Source organism: Pseudophryne corroboree, chromosome 4, assembly GCF_028390025.1.
Source record: "Pseudophryne corroboree isolate aPseCor3 chromosome 4, aPseCor3.hap2, whole genome shotgun sequence".
NCBI classification, from domain to species: domain Eukaryota; kingdom Metazoa; phylum Chordata; class Amphibia; order Anura; family Myobatrachidae; genus Pseudophryne; species Pseudophryne corroboree.
The window spans coordinates 610,070,204-610,094,265 of record NC_086447.1 but is presented as its reverse complement, the minus strand read 5'-3'; the positions used below and the strand labels follow the sequence as shown (position 1 = coordinate 610,094,265).

General features: G+C 44.5%; 1 protein-coding gene across 21 annotated transcripts in view; it reads right to left on the bottom strand.

The window, feature by feature from the left end:
* The window catches only part of AFDN (afadin, adherens junction formation factor), an 866,421-nt gene that overhangs the window by 101,293 nt on the left and 741,066 nt on the right, over window positions 1–24,062 (bottom strand). For all 21 annotated transcript variants that reach the window (XM_063917625.1, XM_063917611.1, XM_063917620.1 and 18 more), the window contains 2 exons: window positions 9,946–10,064; window positions 5,035–5,223 (listed from right to left, as the gene is read on the bottom strand). In XM_063917625.1, the coding sequence (XP_063773695.1) occupies window positions 5,035–5,223; window positions 9,946–10,064 (308 nt within the window). The remainder of the gene's footprint in view (window positions 1–5,034; window positions 5,224–9,945; window positions 10,065–24,062) is intronic.

Below are 24,062 nucleotides of genomic sequence, written 5' to 3'. Positions count from 1 at the left end.
TGCCTTTATCAGTAGATCGTCCAGATAAGGAATTCTATTCACCCCCTGCCTGCTGAGGAGGATCATCATCTCTGCCATTACCTTGGTGAACACCCTTGGTCCTGTGGAGAGGCTGAACGGCAGTGCCTGGAACTGATAGTGACAGTCCAACAGCGCAAATCTGAGCTAAGCCTGGTGTGGCGGCCAAATTGGAATGTGGAGGTATGCATCCTTGATGTCCAAGAATACTAGAAATTCTCTCTCCTCCAGCCCTGAGATCACCGCTTTTAGAGACTCCATCTTGAACCTGAATTACCTTAGATAAGGTTTTAGCGACTTCAGGTTCAAAACTGGCCTGACCGAACAATCCAGTTTCGGTACCACAAAGAGGTCTGAATAGTACCCCTGGTTTAACTGATGAAGTGGAACTGGAACAATTACATCTGCCCTTTCCACTTTCTACTATAGGCAGGTTTTCCCACTTTTTCCTATCATCCTCAGGGAAAGGAAAAGCCACAAGAACCCTCTTTGGGATCTGGAATTTTTTCTCTAGATTTTCCCAGGATTTTTCAAATAATGCGTTTAATTCCTTAGACGCAGGGAAGGCCAGGGAAGCTTTATTATTGTCTGTAAAGTAAGCCTCCTCTACCTGTTCATGTGGTTTATCAGTACTGTGTAACACATCCCTAATTGCCTCAATCAAGAGTTGCACCCCTCTTGCGAGGAAAGCCTCACCCCCCCCCCCGCAAATCTGCATCACCCTCTGCTGTGTCCGTGTCGACCTGCATAATCTGAGCAAACGCACGTTTCTTGGACACGCCAGGGGATTTTGAGGTAGTGGGGACGGAACCAGACAAAACCTCCACAGGTTGTTTTAAAATCTGTGATTCAGTCTCATAACGTGCAATCCTAGTAGAAATCTGGGCTATCACTCCCTTAATAGAAGCTACCCACTGGGGCTCGGATTTGGAAGGCTGAGACAAAATATTACATTCCTGAGTACATGGAATGGAGTCCTCTGGAGAAGATACATATTCTGCCGCACAAGACACAGAGTCCCTGGACATGGTTATGTGATAATTTGCATACACACACACACACAGGAAAATGTCAGACACAGTTTCCCCCAAGTACCTTCAGAGAACCACAGAGATTGGAGCCAGCACACACAGCGCCCCAGTAGGCAGTTACAGAGTAATTGCCTGGCGCTGACTGTGTACCTTAATAAATTACACAGTAATTTACAGCTTTCCCCACCCTTCTGCAACCCCCTGGTACCGCACAGGATAGCTGGAGTCGTGTGGAGGGCAGCGCTCCCTTGTCAGTGTCTCTTCGTGATGAATTGCAGGAATAAAATGGCGCTGGTGAGCTGCTGGGTCCGCTCTGAGGAGTAGCTACGCCCTCAAACATGGCGCAGCTTCCCGCACTTTACAGGATTATACTGGCCTGAGGTAATAATTCTAGTAGTAGAACTAACGTCCCTGATAGGAGAGGTGACCAGTTTTTAGGGTATATGCGCTGGCCCAGGGCACCCCTCATAGCGCCGCACCTGATGTACCGCTGAGCCGTCCAGAGCGCAGTGTCAGTACCCACCCTGATGCCGCCATTTACACCGGCTCCCCGCTTGTCGGGTCACCGGTGACACACTCACCACCGCTATCTTCTGGCTCTGTTAGGGGGTGGCGGCAAGCTGCGGGAGTGAGCGGTCGCCTTGGGGGCTAACGATCATCACCCTCAGGAGCTTAATGTCCTGTCAGCAGAGATAGTGGCCATTAACCTCTTAGGGTTGGACACCACTCCCCCCCTAAGTCCCAAGAAGCATGGAAGGCTTTTGCCAGCGGCCTCCCTCTGCCTAACATCTTTAAAAATAATAATAAAACTAGAAAAGCTCTAAGAGCTCCGCTAGCTGTGACCGGCTCCTCCGGGCACATTTTCTAAACTGAGTCTGGTAGGAGGGGCATAGAGGGAGGAGCCAGCCCACACTATCAAAGCCTTAAAGTGCTCATGGCTCCTGGTGGACCCGTCTATACCCCATGGTACTAATATGGACCCCAGCATCCTCTAGGACGTAAGAGAAATGCAAAGTTATGCATTTTGGAACAAAATACACACTTGCATCCTACACTCTAGATGGGGAAAATATAGGGGTAACAATGGTGGAAAAAGATTTGGGAGTCTTCATCAATAATAGTACACAATGTCAAATTGCAGCAAAGAAGACAAGTAAAGTGCTTGGGTGCATTAAACGGGGCATTGAGACAAGGGACGAGAATGTAATCCTGCCACTGTACAAATCATTGGTACGTCCGAACCTGGAATATTGTGTTCAGTTCTAGGCACCGTATTATAAAAAGGATATCGGGGAACTAGAAAAAGTTCAAAGAAGAGCTACTAAACTGATTAAAGGGTTAGAAACACTGGAGTACAGGGAAAGGCTTACTAGGTTAAATATGTATACTCTAGAAAAGAGGCGATTAAGAGGAGACATTATTGATATCTTCAAATATGTAAAGGGTAATTACAAGTAGCTAGCAGCAGATTTGTTTATTAAAAGAACTCTGTATAGGACACGTGGGCACTCGCTGAGGCTAGGGGAGAGAAAATTCCGTACACAACGTAGGAAAGGTTTCATCACGGTAAGGGCAATTAAGATTTGGAACTCCCTGCTGGTAAAGGTAATAATGGCAGACTCTGTAAATGCATTTAAAAATGGATTGGACAAATTTCTAACTGGAAAATGTATCCAGGGCTATAGCATTTAACATATTGACATTAAATTATCTGGGAGTGGTAAGATTCATAGATGTCAATTGGTACTAGACCATTACTCCAGCAGGCACATTATAATATGAACAACTTAAGACAGAATACAGGTTGAACCAGATGGGCATTTTGCCTCTTTTCAACCTCACTGACTATGTAACTATGTAAGGTCATTCTAGAGCATAGGTTCTCAAACTCGGTCCTCAGGACCCCACACAGTGCATGTTTTGTAGGTAATCCAGCAGGTGCACAGGTGTATTCATTACTCACTGTCACATTTTAAAAGATCCACAGGTGGAGCTAATTATTTTACTTGTGATTCTATGAGGAGACCTGGAAAACATGCACTGTGTGGGGTCCTGAGGACAGAGTTTGAGAACCTGTGTTCCAGAGAATGGGAACAGCAGGGGAAAAATCCTGAATGGTAATTAGGGAGGAATAATTTGCAGAGTGAAGAGGTGGGAGGAAGCAAATGGCAAATGTACTAAGCGTAAGAGAGTGATAAAGTGGAGATAAATAAACTACCAATCAATTAGCTCCTATCTGTCATTATTCAAACAGCCTGTAACATGCCAGTTAGGAGCTGATTACCTGGTATTTTATCTCTCTCCATGGCTTAGTACATCTCCCCAATGTGAGAAAATTTGCCTGGAGATGCAAGAACCAGTATGATAGTGTACTTCGCAGAGAAGCTTAAATGATATAGGGAGTCAGTAGAATGACTGGAAAAGAGGGGCAAAAAGAGGGTTAACACAAGTAGAAATGAGAGAAGATGAGGCAGGATAGACTGAAGATGAGCAGAGCTGGATTAAGGATTTGGTGGCCCGGGGTACTTAAAAAAATGTAATACCTGGGTGCCTTCCCACGATCCATAGGACCCATACTAACTGTAAACAACAACGGGCTGCACTCCCCAGATTTCAAAGAAAGAAGCAGCTACATCAGTTTAAAGTTCAACGTTTCAGATGCCTTTCATTTGGCACCTTTCTCTTCAGAATATAACCAACTCCACATGCAGAGGATGTGCATGCCAGGGATCCTGAATCCTTCTTCCCTGCAAATTGCATACCAGCCAATCACGGAGCTGCAGGCTGCAGCTTCACATATCATTGGACAGCTGAGCCATCGCTCGTCTACCCAGCAAATCTCTGCAGCTCTAGCGGATGTGATGTTTGTCAGTTGCGTCAGTAGAGAGCGCAGAAGATCGGATACAGAGATCTGATCAGTAGCGGAGGTGCCTGGGGTACTTATCCCCAGAACCCCCCGTAATCCGGCTATGTTGATGAGGTGGGAGTTTAGAAGGCCATACTGGAGTAGATTACAGTAATACAAGTGAGAAACGATGAATGTGTGAATGAGCGTTTAAACTTTAAGCTGCAGGAAGAGGAAGCGCTGATTCTGAAAATATTGCTGTGAAGGAAATGGCAGGAATATGAAAGAGATTAGGGGGAGATGTACTAAGCATTGAAAAGGGATTAATTTCACGGTGATAAAGTACCAGGCAATCAGCTCTTAACTGCCATGTCATAGGCTGGGTTTGAAAAATTACAGTTAGGAGCTGGTTGGTGCTTTATCACCGTGCAATTTACCACTTTTCAAGGCTTCGTACATTTAGCCCTGGATGTGTGTGGAAAAGGAAAGGGCAGAGTGGCAGGTAATACTCAGACTTCGGATTGGAAACAGAGTAGAGGGAGATGTTATCAAAAGAGGGAAAAGAGGGAGCCTTGGCTGGAGAAAGACATTGAGTATTTTGTTGGCAATATGGAAGGTAACACCTTTAACTTTTGTAAGGCTCCGTCCAAGACTTATTAAATAGACCCCTAATACTGAAACAATTACCATCTCTTAGGGCAATAAAAGGGATTCTAACTAAATAAGATGAATCTATAGACTAAAAGCAGTACAAAATGTGGGACAAACAATATTAATAACTGTCTTCATTTAAAAGCTTGTTGAATGAAATGCAGCAATATAACAAGGTATAATGAAACTGGACAACTGAGGCATAACTATGATTTATTCGATAAAAACAACACCACATATGTAAGACATTAAGATATTCCCTCTAAGTTGTACAGCAACACACCATTGGAAATGATCTACACACTGACCACCTGCACTTGCAATTATACCTACAGTCAAGGCACTCTAGTCATCATTAACTAGGACTTAATAGAAACATACAGAAATATGAAATTAAAACAAATTAAAAGCAGAACATGTACTAAACCAAATGGAACAAGTGCTAATGTAAAAACATAGTATGTTTGTTTCAATATACTATAAGCTTACTTGCTACATTGGGACTGGAACGATGATCAGCTCGATTCTTCATAAGTCTATCATCGCCTGGTAATTTCTTTGGTTCTGCATATTCTGGCCAAGGCATTTGGGGACTTTCAGGTGATCCATTTTGAGCAGTGTTATTATAAAGCTCAAAACCTTCACTCTTTGGTCGCGGTTTCCCTGAGCCACGGCGATCTGAAAGAAACATTTGTTTTGGGAAATTAAACTTACCAGCAATATAGAACTCACTCTCTCTCTCTCTCTCTCTATATATAGAAGGCTAATAAGATATTAGCATGCATAAAACGGGGGTATTGATGCTAGGGACGAGAGTATTATAAATCACTAGTGAGGCCACACCTTGAATACTGTGTACAATTCTGGGCACCGTACTACAAAAAGGATATCCTGGAGCTAGAAAAGGTACAGAGGAGGGCGACCAAACTAATTAAGGCCATGGGGACGATGGAATACAAGGAAAGGCTTGAAAGACTAGGCATGTGTACATTGGAAAAGCGGAGACTAAGAGGGGATATGATCAACATCTACAAATATATAAGGGGACAATACACAGAGCTTGCGCGGGACCTGTTTTTGGTTAGATCAACACAGAGGACTCGTGGACATTCGCTCAGGTTAGAGGAGAGGATATTCCGCACAATACGGTGTAAAGGCTTTTTCACGGTAAGGACAATACGTGTTTGGAATTCCCTGCCTGTGGGAGTTGTAATGGCGGAATCTGTCAACACCTTTAAGAATGGGTTAGATAAATTCCTAATGGATAAGGATATCCAGGGGTATGGTGCATAGTCATGCATTATAGTTACTATAAATAGGGATAAAATGCAACGGCTGACAGCAGCATCAGTCAGAAATTTTAGTCAAATCATCATGTATAGGAGACCACAAATAGGTTGAACTCGATGGACAATTGTCTTTTTTCAACCTCAGATACTATGTTATATATATCTATCTGTATCTCTATCTCTCTATAGATTCTGTATGATACACTTGCGGCCGGGACGCGGCATCCCGGCCACCAGTATGCTGGCAGTCGGGAAAGTGCCAGAAAACCCCTTGCGGGCTCGCTGCGATCACCATGCTGCGGGCGCGGTGGCTTGCTGCTCTCGCCACAGGTTATATTATCCCTACATGGGTGTCGTGGACCGCTTGACGGGATTCCGTCTATAAACACTATAGGTGTTTCACTGCTTGACAGGATTCTGGCGTCTGTATTGCAATCGCCGGGATCCCGACTGACGGTATGTCAACTACAGGTCCTCCTTTTACAATCACAAATAGTTATTGCATGTGTATTTTGTGGTGCCTATAGTTCTAAAGGTTTAGCATCCTATCTTTGAAATCTAACAACCTTTTCTGTAGTGTTTTCCAATATGGTAGCCAAAGCTAACCTAATGTACACTAAGGGCTCATTCCAATTAGGTGCGAGTCTGAATGCAAGTTTGTTTTATGAAACTCGCAGATTTTGCACAAATGCGCACAACAGGGAAATACAGAGGGCTTTGAATCAAGTTCTCATAATTTAACCTTAAAATAAAGATTTTTCCCTATCTTTTCACACCCTCAGAGGGGTTTGCACAAAAAACACACATTTCCTCTGAAAAAGCAATGCATGTTTGGAATTGAATTAACCCCTAATAATTCAGGTACAGTAATGAAGATACCTTCAGGTTGTCCTGTTCACCAACATTTACTATGTGTTCCTCTATCCCTTTTTTGATGCTGCCTATGATCCTGAGGATTTACCCACAAAATACCTGCTACAACATTTCTAAAATTCAGACTGTACAGGATATGTAAGTGCTTGGCCACTGAAAATCATAACTTTTGGCTAGTAAGCAAAGTCATCTGAAATACTATAGTACCCACAGATGTACTGCAATTGGCCAACCTGCAGGTATTTCGTTTATGTCATACTGCTGTTTCCTCAATTCTGTGATTCTCAATAATTGTCAGAAAGTGGAAGGACGATAAAAAAAAAAAAAAGTGAGCTAAGAACCTTGTCTCTGCCACAATAAGTACCACAGTACTAATATGAGTAGGTTTAGTGCCATTAAGACAAGGGGAATAACAAGAGAAGAGGCCCATGTGCAGAATCCATCTGGGTCCCCTCCTCTCTTACTGGCAGCCCTGTAGAATCTGAGCACTAGGGACATTTGGGGACCCTAGTGCGCATGTGAAGGTCTCCGGAAAAATGGTGCGGTGGCTATTTTCCCAGAGATTTTTTTTTTACTGTGCATGGGCGAAATGCTGGGAAAATGGCCATTGCACCATTTTCCTGGTGATTCCCGCAGACACTGAACTATGGTGGGTAAGAATTGGGGAAAAAAAATGGGTGCAGGGTGTGCGCTGTGGGACCCCCTGGACATCGGGGGCCCATGTGTACCACACACACTGCACCTACTATAAATAGGACACTGGTTACAACATATTAGGTGAAGGAGAAACAGCAGCAGCAAGTTCGGAGATGAAGAACTTTGCATGTAGCATGCTCCAGTTTAAGCACACTTGTTACAAAAAATTGTCCTTCACTACGTAACTATTCATCTCTTATGAAGTTTTCGGCATTCAATTTTGCAATGTTCAAAACTGCATGCCGCTCTTATTTATTCATCATGATGGTGAGAAATGGCCATCTGCACTCAAGTGAGCAGAGCAGGTGCAAACATGCTTCCAGACAGAAGAATGTGATGTCCCACCTAAGGCCTGATTAAGAGATGCACGCAGAGCAGATGTTGCACAGTGAAAAGTCTGCTGTGCATGCATGAAAAGTCAAATAAATCCTTACTGCTCACTAGCAAACCAATATGTATGCATCTGCGTATGACCTTGCTATGACTTGAGGCGGCAACTGCGATCCATGGGCGTTTCAATAGGGGGTCTATTCATGAAGCAGTGAAAAGAGCGGAGAAGTGAGCCAATGGAGAAAATGCCCATGGCAACCAATCAGCTGCTACATACAATTTTATAGAATAAACTTTTCAAATGTTACTTCAATACTGAATGGTTGCCATGGGCAACTTTTATACTGGCTCGGTTCTCCCCTCTTTTCACTGCTTCATGAATAGACCCCTAGGTGTCATGGGCATATTTTGACATGTGGATGCTATCTCTTTGTTGGACCGCAGACACAGTGGCCATATTTTAGTGAGCCTATGCACTAAGCAGGGGCTGCTCGATGAGTCAATGTTGTGACCAGTGGTGGATTTTGACTATGGGTTGCAGGACTGCAGCCCCCCAGGTAAAGTCAACCACCTCTCTCAGTGTCAGTAAAGACAGATGCAGTCCATGAGACTCACTTTACTGTGACTGGCAGTCCTACCTGCCCAGTCACAGACACTACAGACAGTCCCCATTGGGAGGTGTTTCCTCCCTCCGGGACTGCCAGACCGGGCTGCGAATAGCAGAGAGCTGGCTTCCTGTAAGAGGCCAACTCCCTGCCTCGTCAGTCCTAGCCAGCTTCTACGGTCTGCAGTCGATGCAGTCCATAGAAGCCGGTCCTGGCGTCTGTAAACCACACTATACAGATGCTGGGATCTGGCCGGTGGCGAGGACGAGGGAGCAGGGGGACCTGCGGCAGGGAGGAGGGAGAAGGGACGCGGGGACCTGCGGCAGGGAGGAGGGAGAAGGGATCCGGGCAGCACGGCCAGCAGCAGCCTTCCTCCTCCGCGGTAGGAGCCGCCGCTGGTTGTGACGGATGGTGGAGTGATTGGATCCAGACCAGTTGAGCATTGCTCAGATATGCTCCGTTGAGAATGTGAGAAGTCTCAGCCTTTCATGCACCTCTGAAAAATATTTTCCATGCCAAGTTTCATTGTACTTTATACAGACTGTCACAGATGTACAAGTGCTGCATACCAAATTAATCAGCCAATCTCCTGGTGCATCCCACATCGCATTGTGTCTAAGATGCATTTTGCCAAAATAAGCCCAGTGCTAGCAGAGTTGTACAGGACTTTGCAACGGCATCTCCTGTTGCATGGCATATGGAGGCTAGATGTTTGAGGACGCATCTGTACTTAGAAATGAATGCATGCATATGCGAGATAGCAGACCTTCATGAACCTTAGACCCGACTGTCCCTAGAGAGGCAATAATTTAGTATAACACAGGGTGAGTACAAGTAAAGTTGTTTACGCAAAGGCTCATGCACACCTGTTAGGTGATGTTATTTTTGCACCTGCTACAGATACTTGTAACAATCTATGCATATTTGCTGCCAATGTGGAGATGTAGCCATCAAGCGATATGCTTGACTCTGCATATAGGTGGAAAATATGCCATTATTGTGGTGCTCTTACTGATGACCATTTTGCCAAAAAGTCTGCATTAGGCCCCTTGTGTATAAATACAGTATGTCTGTCCGGAATGAAATCTGATAATTGCTGATAAGATGCTGATCAGGACCAAATGTCCTATTGGGCCTGTAACTTATGCCAATTCGATGTAGAGTGGTCTAAGTGACGATCAGAAAGCACAGCTTGGCAAGATGAGAAATGTTAAAGTAAGTAAACTGTGTAACTTTGTAATGAAGGAAACGAAGAACTTGATTCAATAAACATTTACTGAACTGGTTATCTGTGGAATATCACATATGTGGAATATTCACATATTTGAATGTGATGGAAAATAAATATCACGGGAAAGTGCATGAAATGGTACTATGCAATTAAATAAATGTAATATAACAATGAATACTAGAGCTATATATCAAAGACCTCCCAAGCAAAGAATAGTTGTTGCTGTTGCAGGGTTAACATTATTTTGATACAGCTGGAGGACACTGTATACTCCATTGATGGTAGAATGCCATCCCAGTTGTGTATAATAAATTATATAACATCAAGTTAAAAACAGTTTTAAAATGATAATTGTTAACAATCATTTTTAATTTACCTTTCTGCATCAAAGGAGATGGCTGATTTAACAGTGTAGCCAGACCGTGGTAAATTGCTCCTTGTTTTGCTACCTCAAGTGTTACAACTGAACCTGTTCTTGTCATTAATTCAGCAGCCCTGTTGTAAAAATGTGATGTTAATAAAACAGCATCAATCACCAGTTACATAATTGTGTTCTTCTCCTTGAATTAGTGAATTGTTGGATTAAAAAACTGAAGCAGGCACAAACAAACCCAAAGGATATTTTTTTTCCAAATCACTTTCCCAATTTACTTCACACTAATGGGAAAAACATGAGTTATAGTAGACTTACCATGGTTAACTCTGTTTCTTTGAAGTCCACAGGATTGACATGGGATGTAGGTGGTTGGATAAGGAACGGGCACCAAACTGTTAAGCTTTTGATCTCGCAGGATGCTCCAGTCCAACCTCTCCTATAACCCCATCTCCTGGCCACGGGAAGTCAGTTTTGTCAGCAAGCACAAGTCATGAGCAGAATTAAGCGAAAAGAAAAACCTGTACATACAAGAAAAAACACCCTTTTCCATTGCAGAAGGAAGGACATAGTGAAAGATTCTCAAATTAGGCACATAAAGGGTGGGCGCCCTGTGGACTTCGAAGAAACAAGAGTTAACCATCATAAGTCTACCATAACTCTTGTTTTCTTCTTCAGAGTCCACAGTTGATCCACAGGATTGACATGGGGATGTCCCAAAGCAGAATTTAAGGGAGGGGACGCTCCTGATTTGACACGAGAATCCAATGCTCAAATGCAGAATCCTGCAAGGCAAAAGTGTCAAAGGCATAATGTTTTAGAAACGTATTCATAGATTATCATGTGTCTGAATTACAGATCTGTTCAGCAGATGTACCAGGGCAGGCTGAACATAAGGAACTGACGGAGCGGGTAGAATGGGCAGAAACATTATCCGGGATCGGGAGATCAGCTTGAAAGTAGGCTCATGAGATCGTCAACCGAAGCCATCTTGCTTATATAAGCAGGCCATCCTATAAAACAAAGAGCATCTGTTCTTCTGATGTTACTGGTACGATCCACATAGATCCTTAGTACATAGACTATGGGCCTAATTCAGACCTATTCGCAGCAGCAAAGTTGTTCTCTAATGGGCAAAATCATGTGCAGTGCAGGTGGGGCAGATATAACACGTGCAAAGAGAGTTAAATTTGGGTGGGGTGTGTTTAAACTGAAATTAAATTGCAGTGTAAAAATAAAGCAGCCAGTATCTATCCTGCACAGAAACAAAATAACCAACCCAAATCTAAATTTCTCTGCACGTTATATATGCCCCCCCCTGCAGTGCACATAATTTTGCCCATTAGAGAACAATTTTGCTGCTGCGATGAAGTCTGAATTAGGCCCTATGTCCAATAATGCATCTCCCACAGTGAGGTCCGGCAATTGGAAGGCCGGGACTACAATTGCTTCATTAAGGTGAAATTTAGAGACCGCTTTAGGAAGATAACCAGACCTGGTTCTGAGAACTGCTCTGTCTGGGTGAAAGACCAGAAATGGGGGCCGGCAGAAAAGTGCCCCTAAATCTGATACTCTCCTAGCTATTGCCAGTAGAAATAGAGTTTTAGCTGTCATCCACTTGAGATTCATCATGTGCAATGGTTCATATGTGGGAGCTTGAAGAGCCTTGAGAACTAGTCCTAGGTCCCAAGGAGCTGTTGGAGAAACAAAGGAGGCTGGATGCAAAGCACTCCCTGAAAGTGCGAACATCCTGTAGCATTGCAATTTTCCTCTGGAACCGTATGGATAATGCAGAAACTCGTACTTTAAGGGAGGTTAGGCGGAGACCTCAGTCAGTTCCAGATTAAAGGAATGCCAAGATTCTTGAAACTCTAAAGGATCGAGGCTCATAACTTCTGGCATTACACTGTTGGAAATATGCATGCCGGATCTGGTAATAGATGTGGAATGAGGATGGCTTCCTTGCCTGAAGCATTGTTTGAATTACCGCTTGTGAAAATCCCTTTGCCTTTAGGATGGATGACTCAAGCACCACACCGTCAAAGACAGACAGTCCAGGTGTGAGTAGAGACAGGGACCTTGAATCAATAGATCTGGTCGTTGATGAAGCAGGAATGGTTTTGTCCACTGCTCCAGCTTGGCCCAGATGCAATTGGTACACAGATTTGCAGAGGCTATCAATATCACAGCACCGCCTTCCTGTTTCAATTTGCAAATCACCCTGGGCAACAGGGTGATTGGCGGTAAGACATATGCCAGACAAAATATCCATCTTACTGACAGAGCGTCCACAAAGATTGCTTCGGGATCTCATGACCTGGATCCATACACTGGGACCTTGTTGTTCTGACATGAAGCCATGAAGTCCACTTCTGGCAAACCTCATTTGCCCATTAGCCGACATGAATGTTGTGCCGGCTGAGGAAGTCCGCTTCACAATTTAGAACTCCTGGTATGAATACCGCGGACAATAAGGGCCGTCTTAACAGCAGTGTAGGCCCCTGGGCACAGCAATATACTGGGCCTTTACCCATCCTCCAGCGGTAAGGGTGGGGGGTGCTATCAGCGACGGCTTTGATGTCCCGTGGGTGGAATGGGGTGTTCTATCTTCCGCTCAGCATGTAGGACCTGGAGCAGTAATTTCTGCTCATTAACTCCTTTACTGCACAGATGGGACTAAACTGTAGATGGGGCATAGGGCTGAATGAAGAAGCCCTGGTACATGACTTCCAGTGTGGTAGGGGGGTGTATAATACGTAGGGGAGGGGTGGATAGGGGAGTGGGCTAAATATTCATAATTTTCCGGTGGGGCAGCTTGCTTAACTGCAGATATCTCAAGTTCCTGAAAATATATTTCTAGCTTTGAATGGGATAAAAAAACAAGAGAATTCCACCTTTCAGGAGGTTCTGGGTACTTGGGGATCAGAGTTCTGGAGCCAGAGCAATTCACCAACGAAAATATACAACTGTATACCAGGCATGTGGAGCTGGAGCAGAGAGCAGCTGCTGGAAGGCTGATATCTCTGGTTCTGGGCATAGTAGAGACAAGCTTCCAGTGTCTACCGAAAAGGGAGAGTCCCAGCTTTTGGAGAAATACTCTAAGTCACACAGAACCTGAGATATCTGGCTGGGAAGAGCAATTAACAGGCTTGGATGGGGACCACTGCTTCCAAGTCGGATATCTCCGGTTCCCCAAGGCCAATTTTCAAAAATCTGGTACCCCTGGAAAGAGGGGACCCTCAGCTATCAGCATAGGTCTCTTATACTCCTGGGGCCCTTGGGCAAGAGCCCATACGAAAAGACAGCCCTTCGGACAATGCTGGATGATGGCGTTCGGCAAACCTGAGGATGCGGCCTACCTACTTCATTGCCATCCAGCTGCGAGTGCCTCATTTGTGATTGAGGTAGGCAGAGCAGTGAAGTTGTCCGACTGGATCTGAATTGGTCTGCCATGAAGCATTTCATTTTCCTGAGTGAGTACCATTAAGATGGCCCGAAGCATGGATGGATACTCTCTCACTGTGCAGCAAGCTGCGGATTCTCATCTGTATTGTGGATATTTTGTCTAGTGGCAGAAAGAGTTTCTGTTAAACTGGAATCCAGTGCACCATCCATTGGTATAGGACTAGGGAGGATTTTGCCCAATTTATGAGCAATCCAAGAGCCTGCAGGAAGGCTATAGTTACTTGTAGATGGCAGAGGAGGGTTTCCTGGGATTGTGCCAGGATAAGCAGGTCATCCAGGTATGGAAATATCCTTATCCCCTGGCTATGAAGCTGAGCTGCCATCACCACCATGATTTTGGTAAACACCCGAGGAGCCGTAGGAAGTCCGAAGGGTAGTGCCGGAAATTGGAAATGTTGCTGGAGTATCGCAAACCTGAGATAGCTCTGATGGGAGAGTGCTTTCAATACAAGCAGGTTGGGCATCTGGAATGTCCAGAGACACCATGAAATCCCCTGGCTCCATTGCAGGGTAATAACCCATAAAGTTTCCATACGAAACCGGGGTAACCAAATATATTTGTTCAGAGCTTTGAGATTGAGAATGGGCCGATGGGACCCATTGGACTTCTGAACCTGGAAAAGGGTAGAGTAGAAACCCAGTCCTCGTTGTGCTGAGAAACCGGTACTGTTTATTTATTAACAGTTTCTTATATAGCGCTGCAAATTCCATTGCGCTTTACAACTAGACACAATTAGAAGACATAACTAGGTAAAAACAAACAGTCATAGGAGGGCCCTGCTCGCAAGCTTACACTCTATCACTCCTGATTGCAGTAAGGTCTGAATTGCTTTTTGTAGAGCCTTGGCCTTGATTCAATCTGAAGGCGGCCTGGTGCAAAAGTACTGGCTTGGAGGGGAGGGGGGTGGGGGGGCTAGGGTTGCTTCATAAAGGTGAAGGTGTAACAGTAAGAACCCACTCTTTGCACCCAGGTATCCGTGGTGGATTGACACCATACCTGTGCAGACTGCAGAAATCGTGCCGTCAGGCGGAAGGTTTGTCTTCTGACTTAGAAATCAGACATCTGGCTGCCCAGGCCTGTTTGGTTTTAGGCTTAACAGCTTTAGTTCATTCAAACTGTCTGGAATAAGCCTGTCCTTTTGCTTTACACAGGGGCTGAAAGGACCAGAAAGCAGAAGACAAAGGTAGCCACTATTTTGTCCAATTCTGTTCCAAACAGAATGTAAAAGAATTTTTTATTTTTTTAAATCTTTATTGTATTTTGAATGCATAACAAATAATACAAATTTCAAGACAACAATATCAGGAAAATTAGGTATGCAAAATTAAGGTTAAATGCATACAGAAACGGTGCAGACAGGAAAATATATAAGGCATATAAGCAGGGATAAAAGGTCAACAACAATACAATCCTGTCAAAATAAGCTATATTACAGTTAAGAAAAAAGGATAAGCGGACAGATAGGAGACAGAGAGAGAAAAAGGAGAGGAGGTAATGAGGTGGAAAAAGAGTATGAGGCGATCAACGTCTGCAAAATCCATTTGAGAATTCGCAAAAACTACAGGGTAGTCAACGGAGCTTCTGCTTGAAAGTGGCTAGTCCATGGTGACCAGACTTTAATAAATGTTAGAGTGTCATGCAGAACTGAGGTAATCTTTTCAATCTTATAGGTAGACTAGACTGCATTGATCATGGCTGTCAAGGAGGGTGATAAAGGTTGCTTCCATTGAGCAGTGATATGGCATTTAGCTGCACTGAGAATATTATTAATTAATTTTTGAGGCGAGCGGGGGTTGGGGGGGGGGGGGGTCGGGGGAGGAGGTATGTGGGACAGGCCTAAATAGTAGGGAGTAGAGCAGGAGGAAGGCATGTGAACATTAGTAATAATTGCTATCAAATCATGAATCTCACGCCAGAAAAGACGGACAAGTGAGCAGGTCCGTTCTTTCTGGCGTGAGATACATGATTTGATAGCAATTACTAATGTGGTCCACCAAACATGCAAGAATACTCCTCTTTAAAAACAGTGCCTCCAACACAAATCAGAGGTTGTGGGGTAGATAGCATGAAGCCTGGCAGGAACCAAATACCATCGAAAATAAACTGTATACGCATATTCTTTGATACAAACAGATATAGAGCATTTTGCAATCGCCAGCCTAATTTTAGCTCAGTCAGCAAGCTCTAAAACCTCACTTGTGTCTTTCTCCCAAGACAACTCGTGTCCTTAAGGGCTTGTTGATAGGATAAAGGTATTTGATAGACAGAAGAGATTCGTTTTTTGGTGATATGTGAGTGGCAGCATAGGGGAGCAAGAAAGGGAGGGGGTAGGACGTGAAAGAGCGTTATAAAAATAACAGATCTGTACATACTGATAAAAGAGACAGTGAGGGAGCGAAAATTGGAGAGAGGCAAATTCAGGAAAGGAAGATAAAGGGGCAATGTTGAGGGGGAAGAGAATATTGTTTCTGGTACAATGATGGAAGGCCTTATGGTCTAAACCGGAAGAAAAGGCAGGATTTCCCCAAAGAGGGATCTATATGGGGTGGAGAGAGTGTAAATGAGAACGTTTGACACAGAATTTCCATGTATGAAGGGTGTGACGAGTCGATGGAAGGCGCATAGAAGGGGCCGGATGACTTGAAGAAGACCATAGAAAAGTAATGAGAGGAGTAGTAATATACGCAGTCAGCTTCTATAGATCTCTTTGAGAGTGTGGGGCATACCACAGAATGCAAGGTGCTAAATGAACAGCTCAATAATATTTTACAAGATCTGGTAACCCGAGACCTCCCATAGTGTGATGTCTTTGTAAAAGGCGTTTACGGACTCTAGGTTTTTTCCCGGCCCAGATAAAATTGTTGATATCGCCTTGCAATTGTTTTAAAACGTTTGTGGGAACAGATATAGGGAGAGTTTGCCAGAGATCAAGTAAACGGGGAAGGATTGACATTTTTACTGAGGCCATATGACAGAGCCATGAAATAAATTGTTTATTCCAAAGAGAGGTCTGATTTAATGGAGACAAACAGTCTGGGAAAGTTAGTGGGATAAAGGTCTGAGTGTGATCTAGTGAGATATGTACCCAAATACTTCAGTTTGTGATCCTGCCATCGAAGTGGGAATGCAACTTGTAGGGCAGTAAGTTCAGGGGTGTCGATATTAATATCAAAAGCTTCAGATTTAGCTTACCTTACAGAGTTTACCTTATAATTGGAAAATAAACTATATAAATTACTTTCCATGAGGAGAGTAGAAAGGGAATGAGAAGGGTTAGACAGAGTCAGGCTTACATCATCAGCATAAAGGGCAATCTTGTGGTCTATGGGGGCCACTCTAATACCAGTTATATCCTTATTAAGCTGAATTCTAGCAGCTTAGGGTTCAATGACTACACAAATTTTAAGGGCGAGGGGGGACAACCCTGTCTGGTGCCATTGTTAATATGAAAAAGGTCCAGATACAAGGCCATTACCTAAAACAGATGCCAAAGAATTGTAAAATAAAAAAGAACACCAGTAAGAAAAGGACCCCCAAATCCCATAGAAAGAAGGGTTTGCTGAATGAAAGACCAAGCTACTCTGTCGAAAGCCTTCTCGGCATCGAGAACCACCACCAGGGCCGAAAGAGATCTCTTATTAGGCAGATAAATCAGGTCAATGAGACGTCTGGTAATAACGGAGGCTTGTCTATTTGGGATGAAGCCAAGTTGTTCAGGGTGAATTCAAACAGACGAGAGGAGCGAGACGATTGGCCAAAATGTAAGCAAACAGCTTTAGATCCATGTTTAGTAGAGAAATGGGTCTATAGTTACCCATCTCTGACGGATCTCTATCAGACTTAGTGATTACAATAATATTTGCCCTGGTAGTGGCTGAGTCGAGGGAGGCTCCCTGTAAAAGTAAACTAAAGAAAAGCGTGAGCACAGGCAGAAGAGAGGCAGAATTTTTTTATATAGTAGAGGCTAGTGAAGCCATCTGGACCAGGTGCTGCAGAGCAACGTAAGGTTTTGATAGCAGCAAGTACTTTGTCTTCAGAAATCAGAGCGTTAAGAGCAGAAGCTTGAGATGGGGAGACTTGGGGGAGGCAACATGAGTCTAAGTATTGCCGAAGTGCAGCTGAATCAGTAAGAGGAAGTGTCGGTAGAGGTAAGGTTGTAGAGAGTGTCACAAAATGAGCGAATTTGGGCAGCCATTAATTGGGGATCATATGTAGTAGAGCTGTTGAAGCATGTCAAATTATGAATACGATTACTGGTACGCTTAGCACAAAGTTGGTGAGCTAGCAATTAATCATCTTTAATCAGCCGAAGTTTGTAAATAATACCAAACTTTTGCAGCAGTTCATAGCCTTGGAGAGGCGTTTTAACGACATGCACAGTCCCGTCCTTGGTAACAACAAGTTGGAACGGGAAACCCCATCTGTAATTAATACAATGGTTCCGTAGGGTCTTAGTGACATTCACAAGGTCCCGTCTCTTCCAAAGCGTTGATTGGGATTAAGTCCTGAAACAGCTGTAGTTGCAACACTGCATAAGTGACTGCTGGAGTACCTCTAACTGTGGCCATAATTTGTTCCTTGGATTGAAAATAATGGAATCGAAGGAAGACATCACGTGGTGGCTGTGAAGGAGGAGGTTTGGCACGGAGGGCTCCGTGAGCCCGATCCAAAAGGAGAGAAGACTTGGAAATATCAGGATCTAGATGGAGAAAGAGGCCCTACAAATATGCGGGAAGGGCATCAGAATTCAGGAATATTACGGATAAATTGGTCCGTCTGCTTCTATTCTCAAGATCTTCAAGTTGATCTTTATAGGCCTCCACCTCAAGTCTCACGTCGGCAAGTTCCTGTTCTACTACTATTTGGTACTGACAAACTTAGTCCATTTTGTGCTCAAGGGCGTCAGTACGAGAGTCCAAGTCAGCCAACTCGGCTCTAAAGTCAGACAGGATGGTTCTCGTCTCTGATTGAATGGCTTTAGTTACAATAGCCACAATAACCGCGGGAGAGTGTGTCACATTAGACACAGTAGCATCCTCCGAGTCAGATACTTGGTCCGATGTGGATAGGCGTTTAGGGAGGGAACCCGTCTTCTCCCACGCACGCAGGATATTCGGTTTAAGGGTCCCGGAAGCTTTGCAGGTTTTTGAGACATGAGTCAGAGTAGTAGAAGCGCATACGAGAGTCCAAAGGCTTCGCAGATTTCCAAGAGAAAACAAATATGGGTGGAAAACAATTGAGCAGGTCCCAGCAGAAAACACCATAACAATAAGAGAGTCTCTATTTCACATCAGAATAAAAAAAAAAAAAACCCCAGTAGATGGGAAAGTTAAATCATACGGTGTTGAGATAAGGAAGGGGCTAGGACTGGTTGATTGGAACACACTTGAGGCACCATGGTGTCAGAGTAAGGCGAAGTGTTACTGAAAGAGGTAAAGTAATGACTGTGCCTACACAGGTCACCACCTAATCTGTCTCACAGAGAAGTAGGCAAGTTTCTCAGAAAGGGCAATGCAATAAAAAAATGGGGTGTAGTAGGAAAAACAAAGCACCGGGATCACAGCTATGAGGGAAAGTGAGCAGCAGAGGAAAGGAGCTAGCAGAAAGTCAGTGTTGGTTCACTGCTATAACACTGAGCATAGTTGAAAACGAGAAGGTAGGCCGAAACCCGCAGGAACGGACCTTGGCTTCCCCGGCTCTGTGAACCGACCTCCCGGCTGCAGGCAGAGCAGTGATTGATTTCCTGGGTGTGTAAAGTGCTATCGCTGTACCAAGAGCACTCTTGAGGTGATATTAGGGAGTCAGGCCCAGGAGCTCATCTTAGGCACAATTGTTCCTCTAGCCCGCCAAACCACGCCCCCCCCCTCTAATGCCTTATTAATTCCGAGTAGGACTTCCAGGGCCGTTGCCACACTGCTCTGCAGGATACTACTGAGGTAGCTGAAGCTAGTAGGCCTGTGTCTAAGGTCGCTTCTTCCAAAAAGGCAGCTGTTTGCCTTACATTTGTTATATGGGATAGCTGCTATCTCGTGGAGTCCACGAAAAGACTATCCTCTAATGTGTCCACCCAGCATGCAACAGCCCTGACCACCCATGCTGAGGCCAGAGCTGGTCTTGTAATTGCCCCTGTAAGGGAAAACACAGATTTAAGAAAGGCTTCAACTTTTCTGTCAGGTCTTCCAAAGAAGACGTTGATGGTGTAGGCAATGTAGAAGTGCGTACAAGACGTGCCACATAAGCATCAACTGTGGGAGGTACTTCCCATTTGGCACATTACACCGGTGGAAGAGGGTAAAAAGAAGCTACTTTCTTTGGCAATTTAAACCTCTTATTCGGAGTACCCCATGCTTCCCGTATCATTTCAGTATGCTGATCTGATTGCGGAAATTCAGCTTTGATTATTTTTTGTCGTTTAAAGATTGGAGCTTTAGGCTTTGGCGGTGGCTCCTGTTCTTCTATTGTCATTATGGACTTTACCACACAAACCAATGTAGGCACGTCCACTGACATATGACGGTCCTCTTCACCTGAGGGGGACTCAGGGAGAGAAGAGTCAGCCTCATCTTCTGAGGACACCTCAGAGTCTGAAAGCTGTGTAGATTGTGAGGACGGTGCCACACGTCTATGTGCTTTCATTTCTACAGTCTTGTCTGCCTGCAACATCTGTTGAAAGGCAGCCGAGGTCTGAGCCAAATCCTGGAACACATCTACCCATAGAGGCTGTGGCGGAAACTTCATAGCTGGAGGTATAGCAGGTGTATCCAAGCGATACGCTATATACTGTACGTGTCAAAACCTGCGTAAAAGAAACCACCCAAGTTGGTTCTAGTACTTGTGCTGGTTCCAGGATAGAAACATGTTTATCAGCTTGACTTTGTTTAAGAACATAACAATGTGAACACAACCCGTCCTGAGAGGTTAATACTGAAGCACAGGCTTTGCATGAAATGAACACAGGTGCAGCAGTTGCATTGTTACCCTTGCCTATCATGGACATCGTAACAAAATAATCACACAATCCATGTAAATTAAGCAGCAATGTGACAGCCTTCACTTAAAATAAGTAAAAGTGAAATACATTAAGAAAAACCCATTCCACACCAGCCCTTTAAGGGTTGAAAGGTGAAAAGGATAAAAATGAGCTGACAGAAATATTTAATACTAAGTCCCAAACAATGTAATAAATTATACAATTGCAATGGGCACTTAAACAACTACTCAGTACCACAGAGGTAGGAAGGAGTTAGTGCTGTATAACCTGGCCCTTGGGAGAGGTATACAGGGAGGCTGAACACAGCATTCCTAAAGACTTTTGTAACAATTTCACCCAAAAGTATATTGTCGCCAAGCGACTATCTGCAACAGATGTGTCCAGCGTATATTGCCGCACAGAGCATATATTGCTGCACAGTGAGGACTGCAGCAGACACCTGTAAAATGTCACTCAGTGTCTTTTAAACGGAAGTGGGACAATCAGTTCAAAGTGGGAAAACCACAGTTAATTCATCCCCTGAGCCGGGAGGAGGGGCGACATGTGGAGGGCCCTACTCCCCACTGTTGACGTCAACCACAGGGTTCTACAGTGTCCAAATTTAACCCTGGAGCCTGTGATCCCTGGTGGTCTAGCGGGAGTGCACCCGAGGCAGACGTCCCGCTTCAGCACTGTCCGGTAGCCTCAAACCCCAGACAGCCAGGCTGCGTACAAAAACGCAATTTCCTGTGGGAAAGTCCTCCGGCTGGAGCCTAGGGTCGTCAGCGTGGGCCTGCTAGCTAACCCCTGCTGGCACATGCCGAATTCATCAGCATCAGCGTAGTTACGGATGTTGCAGCACCGGTGGGAAGCTGTTGGAGTGGCTGTTGGAATATATATATATATATATATATATAATGCATAACGCAGCAAAAGGCTTTATAAAATAACAAAGTTGAAATAAAAAGCTTGGGGCTGTAAAAACAGCCCTACCGTTTTACATGTGGACCGGCTCCTGCCGCACCAAACAAAAAACTGACTTCCATTGCCCAGGAGGAGGGGTTATAGGGGAGGTTGGACCACAGCATCCTAGGAGCTCAAAAGCTTAACCTTATACAACCACCTACACTCCATGTCAATCCTGTGGATCAACTGTGCACTCTGAAGATGATGATTTATGGTCTTACCTGTTAAGTCCTTTTCTTCAGCTCCATAGGGTGCACAAGGAGCATGATGGATATACAGATGTGTCCACACACATCTACTCTCTCTACACATTACACAGCCCTTCTAGTAAAGCCATGCCATGACTTGGTAGCACCGAGCATCTTTTCCGCTACTTTTACCATTAAAGTACAGTACACCATTCATACATGTGCCGATTAAAATGATATGCAACATGCATATATTTCTTTGCACGACTGCGGCTGTATCTAAATACGAAATGCAGTTACAGTGTTTTCTAATGCTGGGTACACAGTGGCCGATATATATCACTGGCCGATAGGCCAGTGTGTACTAGCAATATGTCTGAACGCCGTCATTCATAGACATATCGTGTCGGCCCTGCAGCACAGCCGGACGGCTAATATATCTTTTGATATATTGGCACATCGTGCTGTGTGTACGGGCAGACAGCTGAACGCTTGTACACTTGCTGCAGATGCCGGCGGTGATTGACAGCACAACTGGGGGCGGGGGGCGAATGTAAATGCCCGCCTCGATCGTGATGTCAGTCCTGATGGATTAGGCAGTGTGTATGCAAAACACACTGCCCGGTCAGTCTATAGATATATCTGCAGATATATCTATAAGTGTGTACCCAGCATAAGAAAACACTGTAGCAAAGCATTATGTATGCAGAGCTTGCATCAATACGACACGCAGCGGGAGATGCCTTGTGTGAGTGAGCATTGGCACCCTTTTTAACGTAGAATACATCTATAGTTTCGTTCCAGTACTGGGTCCCACACCTCCTTCATTAAATTTCAAAACTATAAAACGCTAGCAAAAATATAATAACTGGGTTGAAGAGAGGACGGTCCAAAGTCTACTGGAAAGTTAGAGGTGTAACAACGGGAGGCACCCGCATCCTACATTTTGTCGTGTAATCAGCGCGGTAAAATTAGTGTAACACGGTACCGCCATGTGATAGTAGATACAGTACCATGAGGTGTTTGTTTCGTAATAATATTTGTGAGAAAACTTTCGTGAAAATTTCCAAAACGTCTGAATATCTTAATTTAAGGAAGGTTCAAGCCTACCGCAAATACAAACAAAAAGAATCTAAAAAGCCCAAAATGTCAGAGGCTGAGCGTAAAAGAGCCTACAGCCAACATAAGAAAGGCGAGGTCAAGCGCCATGAGCTGCAACTGAGATTTTTTAAAAACAAATCCAAAGCCAGATACAGAAAAGAATGAAGTTGAAACATGTACATCAACTTTTGTAAGAAACATCAGCGTCGATCTTATGCCATACGTGAGCTACTTTTCGTACCATTGCCCTTTCGTTAATAAGACCATTCTCATACAGGACAAATCATACAGTACAGACAGATAATCAGACCTGTGGAAATCTCTAGTCCTGTCTACAGAAATCTGGAGAGCCCTCACTAAATACAGTACAGAGAGGCTTCCAAACAGTGAAAGACTGTACCACAATCTCCTGGTTGATGTGGACAGACACAACCTTGCATAGGTAACTTAAGCGAGACCACAGAACAGTCCGACCTGAATGTGAGATCAGAGAGGGAAAAACGAATAGACAAGGCACTTAAGTGGAGCACCCCCTGTGTCGATGCTATAACAAGAATGAAGACAGTCCACGACCTAAGCCAATGAAAGTCCACTGGATCCAAAGGAGAACACCAGAAGCCCAAAGATAAGTTGTAGGTAACCACGGGATGAACAAACGGCAGCTGCATTTGGAGGACATCCTGACGTCCAGACATTGAATAAGAGCACAATCTGCCCCTGGCAAAGAACAGACAGGGCTGAAACATGTGCCTTCAAGGAAGAGAGGCGGTAGCCCAAATCCAAACCCGTATTCAGAACAAAAAGAACTCATGAGAGCCGGAATGATCTAGGGTAGAAGCCTCTGGCCAAACTCCACTCAAGTATGTCCACCAAATGCTGTGATAATTCTAGTCAAAGAAAGCTGGTACCAATGACCCTTCTAGAAAACCTCTTTGATCTCAGGACGCATGTCTCAAGTGAGACAAGCCAAATCCGGATAGAAGCAGGGCCCTGAGATACAAGATCTGGCCGCAGATACGGACGCACTGGAGAGAGAGGCCCAGAAGATCTGCATACCGCAACCGCTGGGGCCAATCTGCAACCAGCAGGTTCAACGTGCCTTCTCTAATTTCAACTTGCAGAGGACTCGCTGGATCATCGACATTGGAGGAAAGATGTATATGCGTGGTAATGCCCACGGCACCACCAGAGCATCCACCAGATGAGCCCCAGGATACCTGTATGAGAACCTTATCTCAGTAGTTAATGATGTTGAGATGCCATCATAGCAACGTCTGGTAGGCCCCGATCGCACACTAGTAGCTGGAAGATGTCTGGATGCAGAGCTCACTCGCCCAAGTGAATGCCCTGGTGGCCTAGGAAATTCAATCCTCAAGTTTGGACACTGGGGATGCTGAACGCTGACAGAGCCAGAAGGTTACCCTCTGCC